Below are 18181 nucleotides of genomic sequence, written 5' to 3' on the forward strand. Positions count from 1 at the left end.
CAAGATCATACAAAGTTCTAGTACCTCTTTACAAAGCCTTAGTAAGACCACACTTAGAATACTGCATCCAGTTTTGGTCACCCCAGTGCCAAAAAGATGTTGAGATTTTTGGAAAGAGTTCAGAGAAGAGCAACAAAGGGCCTGGAAGCCATAACACACAAAGAACGATTGTAGGAACTGGGTATGTCTAGTCTAGTGAAAAGAAGGACCGGGGTGACATGATAGCAATATTCCAATTCTTGAAGGACTGGCATAAGGAAGAGGGGGTCAATTTATTTACCAAAGCACTTGAAGGCAAGACAAGAAACAATAGATGGAAACTAATCAAGGGAGAGAAGCAACTAGAACTCTGGAGAAAATTCCTAACCGGGAGAACAATCAACCAGTGGAACAAATTTCCTTCGGAGGTTGTAGGTGCCCCATCACTGGAGGCTTTTAAGAAGATTCTGGACAGCCATTTGTTAGAAATAGTAAAGGTCTCCTGCCTGAGCAGGGGGTTGGACTAGATGACCTCCAAGGTACCTTCTAACTATGTTACTGTGACATCCAGGGGGACTCCAACGTTGGAGATTTGTTCGAGTTTAAGGGAAATTCACTGATATAGAACGATATAGTAGCCTAAAGAAGAGAAAGTTAAGGAAACTCACAAGAAGAGAGTGACAATTTCAAGATCTTGTAAAGTGAGAGTACCACTTTATACTGCACTGGTGAGACAACACTTGGAATGCTGCATCCAGTTCTGGTCCCCATGACACAAAAAAGATGTTGAGACTCTAGAAAGAGTGCCGAGAAGAGCAACAAAAATGATAAAGGATCTCTAGAGCAAAGGTCTTCAAGCTTGGCCCTTTTATGACTTGTGGACTTCAACTCCCAGAATTCCTCAGCCAGGCACGCTGGCTGAGGAATTCTGGGAGTTGAAGTCCACAAGTCATAAAAGGGCCAAGTTTGAAGACCCTTGTTCTACAGCAGGGGTGTCAAACTGCCGGCCCATGGGCCGGATGCATCATCCGGAAGCCGCACCCACCACATTGCCACGATACGAGTTTGACATGGCTGCTCTAGGAATTCTCTGCTGAGGAATTCTGGGAGTTGAAGTCCACAAGTTGAAGTCCACAAGTCATAAAAGGGCCACGTTTGAAGATCCCTGTTCAGTCTAGAGGACATTGTTTCTTCAGAATTTTGAGCAGATGTTCAATGAAACTGTCATGCTGGATGAGATACCCTTCAGCTGCGTAAGGCTGCAGCTCTTATCCTGCACCTCCAGCAATGCTGTGTTGGATGGAAATGACACCGGTTGTGTTCTGGGACAGAGGTCCCCAACCTTTTGGGCACCAGGGACCGGTTCTGTGGAGAAAGTTTTTCCCACAGACCTGAGAGTACGTGGTTTTGTGTGCTGCCTGCATCCCACAGATGGGGCTTTGCTTGTTTTTGGGGACCGGTTGCTGGCATGCTGCGGCCCGGTACCGGTCCACAGACCGGAGGTTGGTGACCCCTGTTCTAGGACATCTGCAAGGTAGCCGCTTTGAGAAGGTTACTTTAAATATGATCAACGTTTATCCACGATTGCACTTTGCAACATGAAATCGCTACTGACAAGAGAGTTTGTTTGCCTGAAATCATTTTGAACCATGACACAGTTTGAAAACCAGTAATCTAGAAGCAAAGATTTCTTCCCAAGAACTAATAGTGCATTTCTAAACTTCTGATTTTAGCCAAAGATTTTTTTAAAGGACTTAACTAACCAACATTCAGAGTAACTGTGGTATCCTAGGCTCAGATGCAAGGAAAATGCCATAAGAATATATTGAATATATTTTCTGCCTAGGATTTGACTGGCTTTATAACTTTATAATCTCTCTTTGTTGGGGCGGGGGGTGGAAGTCAAACGTTTGATTCACTAACATGAAACATTATCAGCCCTAAAGGGGAACACTTTCAGATCTGATTTCTGCTGCAAAAAAAGGCGAAATCACAATCTGCTAAAATTATTAATAAAAATGTTTCTGTTAAGCTGGTGGAAAGAAGAATGTAGAGAAAAGTTGAGAAGAAAGAACATTAACCATCTCCAACTCTTTGATCTGAAAAGAAACCTGAGGAACTTACGCTGAAGTGCCACCTTGATGCCACTTTGGATTGTGACAACTGAGCTTAGCAAGTCTTCAAAAGAGTGATTTGCATTCTGGGAGATTTTTGTCCAGTGTCTTGTCTTTTGCCCCAAAACTGCTGGAATCTTCAGAGTGCATAACGGGCAAGGCTAGCAATGTCTTTTGCATCATCTCAGCGTGAAATTCTAGAACAAGTCCTAGAATAAGTATTCTAAGGATAAATCTTCTGACATCATTTTAGCCTGTGTATGTGATGGAAAGGCAGGAAGTGATACCTACACTGAAAATTAGCACTATCCTGTTGATTATATACTGTCTCATTTACTGTTCATGGTCCCCTTATGTAAGAAGGAAAATGAGAGAGAAAAGGAAATAACTGATACCTCTATTTATTACCTCTTTGTTACTGAATCAAAGTATTTGTATCCCACTTTTCTACCTTACAATAGCTCTTATCTTGAATAAGTCATCTTTTGGGCAGCTTCTTCATCATCAACCTTAGTCTCTACTGACCATCTTGGATTAGTCATCTTTTGGGCAGCTTCATCATCAAACTTACTTTCTACTGTCTATTTTGGATAAGTCATCTTTTGGGCAGCTTCTTCATCATCAACTTTACATCCTACTATCCATCTTGTATAAGTCATCCTTTGGGCAGCTTCTTCATCATCAACTTTACATCCTACTATCGATCTTGGATAAGTCATCTTTTGGGCAGCTTCTTCATCATCAACTTTACATCCTACTATCCATCTTGTATAAGTCATACTTTGGGCAGCTTCTTCATCATCAACTTTGCATCCTACTATCCATCTTGGATAAGTCATCCTTTGGGCAGCTTCTTCTTCATCAACCTTATTCCCTACTGTCCATCTTGGATGTCACCTTTTGGACAGCTTCTTTATTATCTAGTATTTTCTGACTGGGGACCTGTTTTTCAACTTTTCAAGAATCCTAAGCTTGTTTTTAAAAAGTACAGATCTTTTTTTTTAAAAAAAAATCCATGGTCATAAAATGCATTATACTGGAAACAAAGTTCATTATTGGCAGAGATCGACATACCCATTGCATATGCTATATGCTATTAATGTAGTCATGCAGAACACAAAATAAGATGAAAACTCTCCCCCACCCCAATGCATTCAAAGCTGGGGACCAAAAGTAAAATCTAATCTTGTGCATGCTTAGAAGGAGAAGGAGAAGGTTCTTTAGGAAGAAAAAAAAGCCAAACTTTAAAAGTAAGAAAAAAAATAGAAATGAAATGAAAAAGAAAGTTATTTCCAAAGAAAGGGTTATAAGTGACCATTCCTGGGAACTTACTCAGAGTCTTTGTCCCATAACCGTCGTCCCCTAATCCGGGGAAGTCCTGCACGGCAGTCCCCGGAGAGAGCAATGAAAGGAAAGAACAGCCGCAGAAGAGGAAGGAACAGGTCAGTGCAGTTGAAATGGATACTACCATGACAGACCATGCAGATAATCCAATCTGGATTCCCGCGTTTGGAGAAAAATAAGGCTTAATCTCCCGATTCAAAGACTTTCACCGAAGCCCAAGAGGTGCAGTTAAAGTGAGAAAACAAAATACTCTCTTTAGACAAAGAAACGCAGGCAGTCCTTGACTTACAACCTTTTGTTTAGTGACCGAAGTTACAACGGCACTGGAAAAAGTGATTTATGACTGGTTTTCACACTTATGACCATTGAAGCATCCTCACGGTCATAGGATCAAAAATCAGACACTTGGCAACTGGCTCATATTTATGATAGTTGCAGTGTCCCCGGGGTCACGTGATCACCTTTTGTGACCTTCTGACAAGCAAAGTCAATGGGGGAAGCCACAACCGGGCTACTACCTTAACCACTGCAGTGATTCAGTTAACAACGGTGGCAAGAAAGGCTGCAAAATGGGGCAAAACTCACTTAACAACTGTCTTGCTTAGCAGCGGAAATTTTGGGCTCGATTGTGGTTGTGAGTTGAGGACTACCTGTGGTCTCAGAAATTGGACAAACTGAAGCTGTTTGGACTAGCAGAATAGAATACAGCTGGCATCGGCTTGGTGTTGAAGACCATGTGGGAGGTCATCAGGAACCTGGCCAGCATTCATTTTATGTCACATTATCTCATATAAATGGAGCTGTGGAAGTTTGAGAACATATAATCCTTATGCCTGCTTTTTTTTAAAGGAAGCTTGGATATGTGTGATAGCATTATACGGGTAGGTCTCTACTTACCACCATTGATTGACATTTCCATCATCGTGTGGCCAGCGTGGCTATATGCTAAAGGTACACAGAATGCTGTGACCTTCCCACTGAAGTGGTACCTATTAATCTACTCGCGTTTGCATGCTTTCAAACTGCTAGGCCAGGGGTAGGCAACCTTGGCTCTTTTATGACTTGTGGACTTCAACTCCCAGAATTCCTTGAGCCAGCATGGCTCAGCTTGGAAACCTCTCTCTTTCCCCTCAGCATGGCTGGCTCAGGAATTCTGGGAGTTCAAGTCATAAAAGAGCCAAGGTTGCCTGCCCCTCTGCTAGGTGGAGAGAAGCTGGAACAGTAACGGAGCTCGCCCCATTGCACAGCGCTTGGGTCTCAAACCCCAGGCCATCTGCTTTCCAGCTGACAAGCTCAGCACCTTGAATTACTAAGCCATGGCACTCCCTAAATGCCCCTAAGTGCCCATTAGAAGATATTCAATCCACTGGAGACTCATTCTCTCTCTCTTTCCTTTTGGTATATGGCTTGGAAATTACTTGCATCTCGATTTCCCACTTTGGCTGCATTCCCTGAAGCGCCAAAGTGGAAAAACTTCAATCAGATATCTGATTTTCACAGATAAGACACTCCCCCCCCTTTTTTCCCCTAAATAGCTGGGAACTAGTCCAAGCCATCTCATTATGAAGATCCTTCCAGTTCAATAGACTGAGCTGCCAAGCTAAGATCAGTCAAAGCCGTAAATATTTGAGTGCGAACTCATGGGACACAATTCACCAAGGAGTGCAGGTGGTCCTCGCCTTATCATCACAACTGAGATCAGAAATTCCGCCGCTAAGTTGTTAAGTGAATCATACTCAATTTTACAACCTTTTTTTTGGCCATGGTTGTTAAGCAAACTGCTGTGGTTGTTAAATGTCTCGAGTAGATATTAAATGGATCTGGCTTCCCCCACTGGCCTCTCTTCTTGGGAGCTGGTGGGGAAGACGCTGCAACTGTTGAAAATACATTCTGGTTGCCAAATGCCCATGTTTTGGTCATGTGATCATGGGGGTGCTGCAATAGCCATAAGCGTGAGGGCAGGTCATAAGTCATCTTTTTCAGCACCATTTTTGCCCCTTTTAACGACGCTGTAATTAATCCCTTAATTCGGGGTGGAATCCAGGCGACTGAATGAAGCTGAGCATTTACTGGCTGGATGCCCTTCCTGACACCTACACGGAGCTCACAGCCCAGAGAGAGAAATATCTGCTGCTCCCTAGGACCCAACTCACAGCCTCCTGACTGTGAGGTGGGAGCTCCACCTTTAGGCCACCAGGCTGCTCACCTTTGTCAGTACCAATAAAAGAGAATATTTGTAGCTCAGAATTGAAATGAGGAGTCCTTGGTGCTGCTCTCTGTGCTTGGTTGTTTTCTTGCGGACGTTTCATGACATCATTGGTGACAGTGAAAACAACCAAGCTCAGAGAAGACCAAAGACCCCTTTTTTTTTTACCACCGCTGTATCCTTGAACGGCCACTAAACGAATGGTTGCAAATCGAGGACTGCCTAGATCACTGGCTAAGATGGAGAGTTATGAAACCCCGGTCCCCAAAACATTTTATAAAGACGTGGCTTTCCCCTTAACCAAAATTTGAGACGGACCAAGGGAAGGAATGGTGGCCAAACAGATGTTTTGAGTCGTTCACGCAGTAGCGACAGATCAATTATGCTTCCCTCTCCTCCCGTACACCCGGCAGGGAATCCAGACTGTTATATACATTGATCATAGTAGTAATGCCTCACCTTTTCCTGAACCTGACTTAGGCTTGCCTAGGTGTATAAGGATGCCTTGGTGCCGTGCAATGTCACCCACGTGTTTCGCTGTGACGTTGTCTCTAAGCATTTACTTACGTTCCGGGTCACTGGTGTCCTGCTCACTCATCTCCTTGCTCTTGTAGAATGGGAATTTTCGTGAAAAGATGAAGTTCTTTTTACGCTTGTCATTGAATGACTGTGAAGGAAAAGAGGCATGGCCGAAAAACAAGGGCGTCTAATGGTTGTCGCACTCATGCTGACAAAACAACTAGCTGGTAAAAGCGGAAAACAACAGTGGTGACCGTATCCAATCTCATTTCTGGGCTTCCAAAGGGAAGCGTTGAGAAGAAGACAAAGGAGGGGAAGAGTCAAAGGTGGTTGAGACCTTCAAGGGTGTTTAAGATCTCTGCACGGTAGAAGTGCACAGGTAGTCCTTGACTTACAACTGTTTGTTTAGTGACCATTTGAAGTGACAACGGGACTGGAAAAAAAAGCGACTTAGGACCGCTTCTCAGGCTTACGACTGTTGCAGCATCCCCATGGTCCTGTGATCAAAATTTGGATGCTTGCCAACGGGTTCATATTTAGGACGGTTCCCGTGTCCTGGGGGGTGGGGTGGGGGGGTGTCACGTGATCCCCTTCTGCAACCTTCTGATAAGCAAAATCAAGCCAAATTCACTTAACAAATTGTGTTACTTAACTTCACAGCTGCAGCGATTCGCTTAATAACTGTGGCAAGAAAGGTCACAAAAATGAGCAAAACTCACTTAATGACTGTCTTGCTTAGCAGCAGAAATTGTGGAGCTCACTTGTGGTCGTAAGTCGAGGACTATCTGTAATGTTTCCTAAAACTGGAAGTAGGAAATGTGATGCTCAACAGATGTTTAAACTCTCAGTCTCACTCAACATGGCTGATTGCAAGGGCGGTGGAAACTGTAGTTCAAAATAGAAGGAGATCCCTAAGAAAGTCATCCCCGGATTAATTGGTAGTGGCTCCAATTCTTTGTGAGACTATCTGGAAGTTGACCCTAATGAAAACGTTGAGGTTTACTTCCACGTTGCATAAAAATATATATAGAAATTAAACAGATGCAACTGGAACTCATAATGCTTACGCAGAAGCAACGTATGTTATTGAGCATATTAATGTAGCTACAAGGATGTATTTTAAAAGACGTGAAGAAGTCCTGTCTCAACCAGAAGAAGAATAGAATAGAGTAGAGTAGAGTAGAGTAGAATAGAATAGAATAGAATAGAATAGAATAGAATAGAATAGAATAGAATAGAATAGAATAGAATAGAATAGAATAGAATAGAATAGAATAGAATAGAATAGAACAGAAGATGGAAGGGACCTTGGAGGTCTTTTAGTCCAGCCCCCTGCTTAAGCAGGAGAACCTATACCATCTCAGACCAGTGACTGTCTAGCCTCTTCTTAAAACACTCCAGTGATGGAGCGCCCACAATTTCTGGAGGCAAGCTGTTCCACTGGTTGATTGTCCTCACCATCAGGAAGTTTCTCCTTAATTCTAGGTTGCTTCTCTCTTTGTTCAGTTTCCAACCATTGGTTGTCCTTCAAATAGGGTCAAACTCTTATCATCAAGAACCATTAGCTATGTTAGTTACGGCCAGTGGGGATTCTTTCTTATTCAGTTACATCTGAAAGCTGCAAACTTTTTCTTTTTTTCTTTTCTTTTCTTTTTTTTTTTAAAAAAAGAGGCATTCCCATTTTTTTCTCCATCATGATGAGAATGCTTCTGCTAAGAAAGCACTTCCCTACTACAAACTTATGACTGGGTTCAGAAAACAGTCTTAATGAGGTTAAAAACATAGCAGCTGCATTCACATCTCCTGTTAAGCTTGGTTAGAATTATCCTTGTTAAGCTGAGTCCTGATAGTGCAGTGGTTAAACTGCAGTATTGCAGGCTAACTCTACTGACAGCCAGGAGTTCGATCCTGACCAGCTCAATAGCAATATCACTTAGACTTATATACCGCTGCATAGTGCTTTACAGCATTCTCTAAGTGGTTTACTGTGTCAGCATTTGCCCCCAACAATCTGGGTCCTCATTTTACTGACCTGGAAGGATGAAAGACTAAGTCAACCTTGAGTCTGTCAGGATCGAACTCCTGGCAGTGGACAGTCAGGCTGAAATATTACATTGACTCAGCCTTCCATCCATCCTACACTATTACTACTATGTAGGATCTATCCTCTCTCTCTCTCTCTCTCTCTCTCTCTCTCTCTCTCTCTCTCTCTCTCTCTCTCTCTCTCTCTCTCTCTCTCTATATATATATATATATATATATATATATATATATATATATATATATATATATATATATATATATAAATAAATAATCTCTCAAGAGACATATATCTACAATATATAATATATACATATTCATCATGGCATTTCAATCTACTTTCCTTTCTTTATTCAGATCTATTAAATATTTTTTTCCATCATTTCACAATCCTAATAGATTTACAGACTGTTTAAAAACCTGCAGCATCCATTCCTGCTTCCAAATTTGATTCCATGTGCTTTATTTTGGTCACCAAAGTTTCATGCCACTTTTACACTCCAAGAATATTTAAAATTTAGTAATAAAAGCAAAATCATAAAGGGAGAAAAATGATAAGACATAAAAAACTACAAACACCCCATTACGACTGTAAACACTTGGATCCAAAACAACATAACCATCATGCCAAAAAGTAATGTATAAAATCATGCAAACCATGAATCATGCAAATGAAAAATAAAGGCAGATGTCAGAAATTATAGGCATAAAAGGTTTTCAAATGTAATCTGGTTGGCGGGTGATAATATTGACAGAATGGCCTATTGAATCTAGAGAAATTAAAACATGCGTCTATGTTTCTCTCTCTCTCTCTCTCTTTCTCTCTCATTCGTGATACTTCTTTCCAGAATTAAACAATGTCATCTCATAACAGAACTCTCATTAGGACAGAGGTACTTCTTAAACCACAACCGATCTGACATGATTTGATTTCCAGATTGGCAGATTTCCAAATGTTCAAAGAAAAGAGATCTAAAACTGGCAAATTAAATATCTTTTCTTTCTAGCTGCTCAAAAAAGCTTCATGATTGCTGTACAAGCAGATTGTCAATATCGAACTGATAACCCAATTATCATTTTATACTGTTATTTGTTGTGGCTTCCACTCACCTTAGTATCAAAACAGTACCTACCAAACAAGACAGCAAGTTTCTGTTGCTGTCTATACAGGTAGTCCTCGACTTACGACCACAATTGACCCCAAAATTTCCCTTGCTCAGCGAAACATTCGTTAAGTGAATTTTGTCCCATTTTACAACCTTTCTTGCCATAGTTGTTAAGTGGAGTTGTTAGGTTAGTAACGCAGTTGTGAAGTGAACTTGACTTCTCCATTAACTCTGCTTGTCAGAAGGTCGTAAAAGGGGATTACGTGACCACGGGACGCTGCAAGCATCATAAATACGATTCAGTTGCCAAGTGTCCAAATTTTGATCACACGATCATGGGGATGCCGCAATGGTCATAAGTGTGAAAAATGGTCACAAATTTTGATCACACGATCATGGGGATGCCGCAATGGTCATAAGTGTGAAAAATGGTCATGTCACTTTTTCCCCCAAAGGTGTAACTCTGAACAGTCACTAAATGAACTGTTATAAGTCGAGGACTACTGTATCTTAGGACAGCACATCCAGTGTCTGAATGTCTAAACCGGGGGTCTTCAAACTTGGCCCTTTTATGACTTGTGGACGTCAACTCCCAGAATTCCTCAACCAGGCACGCTTGGCTGAGGAATTCTGGGAGTTGAAGTCCACAAGTCATAAAAGGGCCAAGTTTGAAGACCCCTGATCTAAATGCTTAAGGTCAGAATGGTGAGTTGTTTGAACTCCTTTGGGGAAAAAATAGGTATATCTAGAACGTTGTGGGCACAGAAATGTTTGCATGTAATGTTTCTGATTATGGTCTGGAATATGTGAATTTATCAATTCAGAAGGGACCTATTAATTATCAGATAAAAATTAAGAACGATCTACCATAGGTAGCCTGCAGATTGTAGACACAGACGTTCGATGCACCTAGAAGGCACCAGGTGAAGAAAGATGGATGTGTTTGACATGTTCTCCATGGAATTGCACTTATCAAAATGCAAAAGCTGCATCTGGCACAGACTAGGGTGGTCAACCTCTGACGGCGTATGGACCATGGGAAGAACTTGTGAGGTGCACTTCATGGTCTGTGAGCTTGGTTGTTTTTTTGCAGATATTTCATTACCCAGCTAGATAACGTCATCAGGCCAAGCACTGATGATGTTAACTAGTTGGGCATTGAAACATCTGCTTTGAAAACAGCCAAGCTCACAGAGCACCAAGGACCCCACAGTTCAACCCTCAGCTACAAATATTCTCTTCCACCGGGAAGAACTTCATATCAGTCTATCACCATCTTCAAACGAAGCTAGGGGATAGCGGTATTGGTGCTTAAATCTCTTTCCCTCCATTATTTATGAATCTTCCACTTAACTAGGTGAGTCAGCTGCTGCAAACGCTGGCTGAGGAGGATTTTGTGATACCGCACTCACTCTGTACGGAAGTAGCTAACGCATGAGCCTAGAGCACTTCCGTACATTGGAAGGATGCATTGAGTCACCTGCAGCCTATTTCGCCTGCATTCAGTTGGGAAGAATTGATAAATGTATACAACTGTATTAGAAATGTTGTATAAGGAATCATACAGTGGTGGGATTCAAATAGGGGAACCACCGGGTTCTCTGGGTGGATGCCGCTTCCGGAAGTCCATTCTGGGCCTGGGCAACAAAAAGTTAGCGACGGGTTCCGCCGAACTGGTGCAAACCGGCTGAATCCCACCCCGGGAAACGTATGTTAACTAGCCCAAGTCTCCAACAAAGTTATTGATTAACTTAAAATCCTTTAAACTCACAGCAAACATGAGAATGAATTAAGGCACTTGTTTCAAATTGCAAACACGCACAAGCAAACACACATAGCTGAATTAACATAATGTAAACATGATTTTAAAGCTCACAACTCAAAGAAAGAGTCTCGATCCACGTCACTTGATCAACCCCTTGTCCGGGTCAATGTATACATACACCCCACGCCCCTCAAGTGTCACACACTAGAACCAGCATGTCCCTCAAGCCCACACAAAGGACCGGTCTCCCTATAAATCAACTCTTTCATCCCTCTTTTCCTCTGTAGCTATCCCCAGAGGCAAATCTCTTTGCTTTGGGGCATAAGTAAATCTCCTGTTTCTCTCAGCTGTCTGGATTTCATTTTGATCTGTTCTTGTGCAGCCCCGGCTCAAAGTGGAACCCCAAATTATTCTTCTGAACATTCCCAAAAACGGACAAGCCATGCCCCATTTGGAGAGGGAGGTCAAAAGCGTTATACAAAACCCTTCCCAATCTCTTCGTGCAAAAGGAAAAGAGCAGAGATTTCTTGAGCTCGCTTGTTCAGACTAGGAATGCTGAAAAACGGTGAGTCGTGGTTTTGTACCCCTCCCTCTTAGAGGTAACAAATCATTAGGGAGTTCCTCCCCGCATATCTTAAACCCAGCAGAGAATGGCAGCTCTCCTCAACGTGTAATCCCGATAGGGCTATATTCAACCTGTTCAGCGATGCGTATTTCTGAGGGGCTCTTAACGCTCTCCGAGCTTGGATGTTTTCTTGCAGATGTTTCATTACCCAACTAGGTAGCATCATCAGTGCCAGTAAGGAGTGGGGTTTCCTCTCATTTTCCATTCTAGTGACTGGCCCTGTCAGTATTAGTGGGAGTGGTCTTAGAAGTTCTTTGTTTGGGCTATTTACTGCTGGCTTGTTTGGCAGTTCTGTGATTGGGGATTGCTTACTTGATTGTTGGTCTGATCTTAATCTTAATCTGTGTTCATCTGGGTGCTAAGAGTTGGTGGGGAGGTATTTTGGACTTTTGATTGGGTTTCTTTGGCATGTAGATATTGTGTCTATCGATGGCTAATTTTTTAGAGTGCCAGAAATTCCCTAAGAAGAGCCGTGGTGGTGCAGTGGTTAGAATGCAGCATTGCAGGCTAACTCTGCCCACTGCCAGCAGTTCGATCCTGACCAGCTCAGGGTTGACTTGGCCTTCTATCCTTCCGAGGTTGGTAGAATGAAGACCCAGATGGTTGGAGGTGATACAATGACTCTGTAAACCGCTAAGAGAGGGCTGTAAAGCACTGTGAAGCAGTATATAAGTCTAGGAGCTATGGCTATTGCTAATGTTTTTGTGCATCTCTTCTTCTGTTGCAACTGCAGTTGCTCTATGAGTTAAATGTCCCAGCCTGACTCGATCGTGTTTGAAAGGCGTTACAGAGGACATAAACGCACTTGTGTGCCAGCATAGATGCTGAGCACATTCGAGGATTCTGAAGATGATTTGTCAGAAATCCTCTAGGACAAGGAAGGGACCACAGTTAATCTGAGTCAAAAGGAAGAAAAGAGGCAAGGAAAGGGTTAGAGCAAGAAGAAATAAAAACCTGCGGATGCCTTTGTACCCAGGAAGAGAGAACCGCACAGGGCCCACGAGACTCTGGGTCAGGAATGCCAATTACTTTGTCACATGGATGGACAATAAAATCATAGGTGACACGTGCCTTTGGCTGCTCTTTGTCACTCTCTTCCACTTTGACTCTCCTGGCATCGTTGAAGGCTAATAAGAAGTGAACTCTGAAAGAACATTGCTTTGAAGGTCTTCTAATTGAGGCACATCAAAGAGGCAGACAATGGGGGTCTAGGACAAACCAGAAGGTTGCAGATCTTTCCATGGACCAGTGGTTAGTACACTGGAGGTACTTAAGAAGGAATCCAGAGGATTTTAATGCCTAGCAGAAAAATGTAGTCCTTGACTTACAACCACAATTGAGCCCAAAATTTCCACTGCCAAGCAAGGCCGTCGTTAAGTGAGCCAGGCCCTGTTTTATGACTTTTTTTTTGGCCATGATTGTTAAGCAAATCTCTTAAGTCAATTGTGGGATCGTTCAGCAAATCTGGCTTCTCCCGTTGACTTTGTCAGAAGCTCTCTAGGAAAGCTGCAAAATGACCATCCCGGGGACCATCATAAATGCATGCCGGTTGCCAAGTATGAGCACAAGACGGTTAGGGTGTTGCACAGTCATAATTGTGAGAGCTGTTCACCACACCAAACTGAGTTAGAGAACTGTGGGGTTCTTGGTGGTCTCTGAGCTTGGTTGCTTTCTTGCAGACATGTCATTACTCAACTGAATGGCTTGGGTCCGGGATATCTGAGGGAACACCTGCTGCCGGCATCAAGCTCCCTTCGTCCAGTGCGCTCCCACAGGGAGGGCCTTCTCAGGGTGCTGCCGATAAAAGACTGTCAGCAGATAACACCCAGGGGAAGGGCCTTCTCTGTGGGTGCGCCTGCCCTCTGGAACCAGCTGCCCGTGGAGCTTAGGACTGCCCCCGACCTTCGCACATTTTGTTGGGACCTGAAGACCTGGCTCTTTGAGCTCTCCGGCCCAGGCTGAGAATTTTTAACTGGGGTTTTTAATTTTAGGGATGATTTAATCTTTTTTTTAATTTGTTTTTAACTTTTGTACTGGTTGTTTTAAATGCCCTGTAAACCGCCCTGAGTCCTTCGGGAAAGGGCGGTATATAAATTTAATAAAATAAAAATAAAAAAATAAATAAATAACTAGGTGAGATCATCAGTGCTAGTGGGGAGTGGGATTTGCCATGCCAGTGTCGGTGGGAGTGCTCTTTGGGAGGTCCTTAATTGGGAAGTTTTACTGTTGGCTTGTTTAGATAACAACAACAACAACAACAACAATAATAATAATAATGTTGGAAGGGACCATTTACAGATAGTCCTTGAATTACAACAGTTCATTTAGTGACTGTTTAAAGTTACAAGGGCAATGAAAAAAGTGACAGGACCGTTTTTCACACTTACAACCATTGCAGCATCCCCCTGGGTCACGTGACCAAAATTCAGACTCTTGGCAACTGGTTCAGACTTAATGACCGTTGCCATGTCCCAAGGTTATGCGATCACCTTTTGCAACCTTCTGACAAGCAAAGTCAGTGGGGAACTCGAATTCCCTCAAAGGCAAATAAAAAACTGCTTTCCTATTGTTGCCAAGAAAACTACGTGGAAATATCTAAGAAATCACCAAGAAATATATATTTACTTTTTTTAACAATAGAAAATAACTATGGCGGATTTGACCATGATTAACTTAGACTTTGCTGTCCAATAGTATCAAACTCTAAACAAATGGGCATTTTTTTGTCTTGAAATGTCATTTTTCTCCTACTAATGAAGAGCCACATTGTCCCAGAAACCCAATTGTTTGGCCATTAAAAACAGGCAGAAATAAGGAAGTCAAAACTGAAATGATTAGACAGTTGTGATTCCTTTAAATGCGATGAATTAAAAGTCTTAATGGGCAGCTTGAAAATGATAATTTCAGGGTTGCATTCCTGCCTGATGAAATTATACCTGCTATTAATACCACTGGCGCAGTGCTATTTTTCTTCCTTTGTCTTTAAAAAAAAATTCTAGAGGCCAACAGGTCTAATTGGATTGATATTATTATCTTCATTGAAATCACCAGGGAGTGATGGTGCCAATGATGCATTTCTACTGCTTTAGTATTTCTTGTACATCTCAAATGTGCTGTTTTGGTAAAGGAAGGAGGAAGAAGCCAGTTTGATCTAGTGGTTAAGATAATTGTTAGAAAACTTGAGACTGTTAGTTCAAATCTCGTCTTAGCCGTGAAAGCTGGCTAGGTGAGTTTGGGCCAATCACCAGGAGACAGTGAGTTCTAGTCCCACCTTAGCCATGAAAGCCAGGGTGACTTTGGGCCAACCACAAGGAGACAGTGAGTTCTAGTCCCACTTAAGCCATGAAGGCCAGGATGACTTTGGGCCAATCACCAGGAGATAGTGAGTTCTAGTCCCGTCTTAGCCATGAAAGCCAGCTGAGTGACTTTGGGCCAATCCCCAGGAGACAGTGAATTCTAGTCCCGCCTTAGCCATGAAAGCCAGGTGACTGAGTTTGGGCCAATCACCAGGAGACAGTGAGTTCTAGTCCCGCCTTAGTCATGAAAGCCAGCTGAGTGACTTTGGGTCAGTCACTCTCTCTCAGCCCAGCCCACCTCACAGGGTTGTGGTTATGGGAAAAATAGGAGGAGGAAAGTGTGTTGGATATGTTTGCTGCCTTGAGTTATTTGTAAAAGAATAAAGTCAGGATAAAATTAATAAATGAAATAAGCAAAAATAAAGGAAGCCCTTTAAGATATGAAGGCGTCCGTCAGTAGACTAGATTAGGAAAGCATAACCATACAAATTAGTACAGCTTTTATTATAAAGCTACAGTAACAAAGGGATGTGGTGGCTCAGTGGGTTAGGACGCTGAGCTTGTCGATCAGAAGGTCGGCAGTTTGGCGGGTCGAATCCCGAGTGCCGCGTAACAGAGTGAGCGCCTGTTACTCGTCCCAGCTTCTGCCAACCTAGCAGTTCGAAAGCACGTAAATATGCAAGTAGAAAAATAGGGACCACTACGGTGGGAAGGTAACAGTGTTCCATGCGCCTTTGGCATCTAGTCATGCCGGCCACATGACCACGGAGACGTCCTCGGACAAGCGCTGGCTCTTCGGCTTTGAAACGGAGATGAGCACTGGCCCCTAGAGTCGGAAACAACTAGCACGCATGTGCGGGGCGAACCTTTACCTTACCTTTTACAGTAACAAAATCTTACAAGTTTAAATGCACTACCCCACCACCACTTCTTTTATTTTTGTGAAAACTGAGAGAGGGTCTTATCTGATCCAAATGTGCTTTTGTTTTTTGTAATCTGACTGTTATCTTGGTGGTGACTCTGTCTCCCGTTCCTCAAGGTTATTCCTTCTGCAAATTTTAACAGCTGACAAAGGACGTTAACTGTGACAGGGCCTAAAGCCATGGCTCCAGGAACCAATGATCTCACTCAGTGTCAGACACAAAGAATCAGGCCCCCCCCCATAAAGTTTCAGTTCAGATGATTTTTTTCTCATGGCTACACACAAGAATCCGGTCAACTAATGGCCGGCACTAAACCGATGCTCGATAGCAGCTAATCAAATTCAAGAGGGGTTAGACTTGGATAGCTTGAGGGGATGTAACGACTCTAAGCTGATTCCTTTCTTGACTCCATCTCCCAAGCTCTGCATTCTACACCAGGTGTAGTTCTAAATAATCTTCAAGAATATAGAGTGCATGGCAATAATCCAGTGTTAGCCTACCTACCAACAGGCCTGGTTAGATCTAGTTTCTCAGGGTAGAATGTTTAAACTAGTTGCCCATAACACAACAGTTGGTAATTTTAAGAATTACCATCAGATGCACTTCCGTGGCTCTGTCGTGGGCTGGCTAAAGACTCAGGGGGAGGACAACTATGTTTTGAGCAGTTGTGCAGACTGGAATAGTTGGGTATGAGTAGTTTAATGAAGAGAAGGGTGAGGGGTGACATGATAGCAGTGTTCCAATATCTCAGGGGCTGCCACAAAGAAGAGGGAGCCAAGCTATTCTCCAAAGCACCTGAAAGCAGGACAAGAAGCCATGGATGGAAACTAGTCAAGGAGAGAAGCAACCTAGAACTAAGGAGAAACTTCCTGACAGTTAGAACAATTAAGCAGTGGAACAACCTGCCTCCAGAAGTGGTGAATGCTCCAACACTGGAAGTTTTTAAGAACAGACTGGCCAGCCATTTGTCTGAAATGGTACAGGGTTTCCTGCCTGAGCAGGGGGTTGGACTACTGTAGATGACCTCCAAGGTCCCTTCCAACTTCTTCTTCTTCTTCTTCTTCTTCTTCTTCTTCTTCTTCTTCTTCTTCTTCTTCTTCTTCTTCTTCTTCTTCTTCTTCTTCTTCTTCTTCTTCTTCTTCTTCTTCTTCTTCTTCTTCTTCTTCTTCTTCTTCTTCTTCTTCTTCTTCTTCTTCTTCTTCTTCTTCTTCTTCTTCTTCTTCTTCTTCTTCTTCTTCTTCTTCTTCTTCTTATTATTATTATTATTATTATTATTATTATTATTATTATTATTATTATTATTATTATTATTATTATTATTATTATTATTATTATTATTATTGGAAAACAGGACCTGGAAGAATTTTTTAAAAGAGATTATTCATAAAATTGTTACTTCAGCAGCTTCACAGAATAACAGAATAATGGAGATGGAAGGGATCTGGGGGGGTCTTCTAGTTCAACCCCCTATTGAAGAAGGAGACCCTATACCATTTCAGACATATGGCTGTCTAATCTCTTTTTAAAAATCTCCAGTGTTGGAGCACCCACAACTTCTGGAGGCAAGTCGTCTCACTGATTAACTGTTCTCACGTTCAGGAAATTTCTCCATTGTTCTAGGTAGCTTCTCTCTTTGATTAGTTTCCATCCGTTGCTTCTTGTCCTGCCTTCAGGTGCTTTGGAGAATAGCTTGACTCCCTCTTCTTTGTGGCAACCCCTGAGATATTGGAACACTGCTATCATGTCACTTCTTGTCCTTCTCTTCATTAAACTAGACATACCCAATTCCAGCAACATTTCTTCATACGTATGTGTTAGCCTCGTCTCCTAATCATCTTTGTTGCTCTTCTCTGCACTCTTTCTAGAGTCTCAACATCTTTTTTATATCCTGGCGACCAAAACTGGAGGCAATATTCCCAAGTTTGATCTTACCAAGGCCTTACAAAGTGGCAGTAACACTTCATGTGATCTTGATTCAATCATTGTTCTAATGCAGCCTATGACTGCATTAGCTTTGTTGGGGAGTTGCAGCACACGGCTGGTTCGTATTTAAGTGATTGTCTACTAGGACTCGATGATCCTTCTCATGGTTACTATTGTTGATCCAGGTATCACCTATTCCATAATTGTGCATTTGGTTTGTCTTGCCTAAATGTGGCACCTTCCTTTTTTTTTCTTTCCAAAATTCAATTTCATTTTGTTAGATAGACCCCAGTGTTCAAGCCTGTTGAGATCCTTCTGCATCTTAAGCCTATCTTCTGGAC

The 18181-nt window shown here is 42.4% G+C and overlaps 1 protein-coding gene across 7 annotated transcripts in view; it reads right to left on the reverse strand.

The window, feature by feature from the left end:
* Positions 1-18181, reverse strand: part of DLG2 (discs large MAGUK scaffold protein 2) — a gene marked incomplete at both ends in the record, with an annotated part of 1167883 nt that overhangs the window by 25976 nt on the left and 1123726 nt on the right. For 5 of the 7 annotated variants that reach the window (XM_081327819.1, XM_081327818.1, XM_081327817.1 and 2 more), the window contains one exon: positions 3426-3471. In XM_081327819.1, the coding sequence (XP_081183945.1) occupies positions 3426-3471 (46 nt within the window). Of the gene's footprint in view, positions 1-3425; positions 3472-6210; positions 6311-18181 lie in introns of all 7 variants that reach the window. The other 2 variants (XM_081327813.1, XM_081327814.1) reach the window with 1 other exon arrangement.

Source organism: Vipera berus (genome assembly GCF_964194415.1).
Source record: "Vipera berus genome assembly, chromosome: 4".
In the NCBI taxonomy this organism is placed as follows: Eukaryota; Metazoa; Chordata; class Lepidosauria; order Squamata; family Viperidae; genus Vipera; species Vipera berus.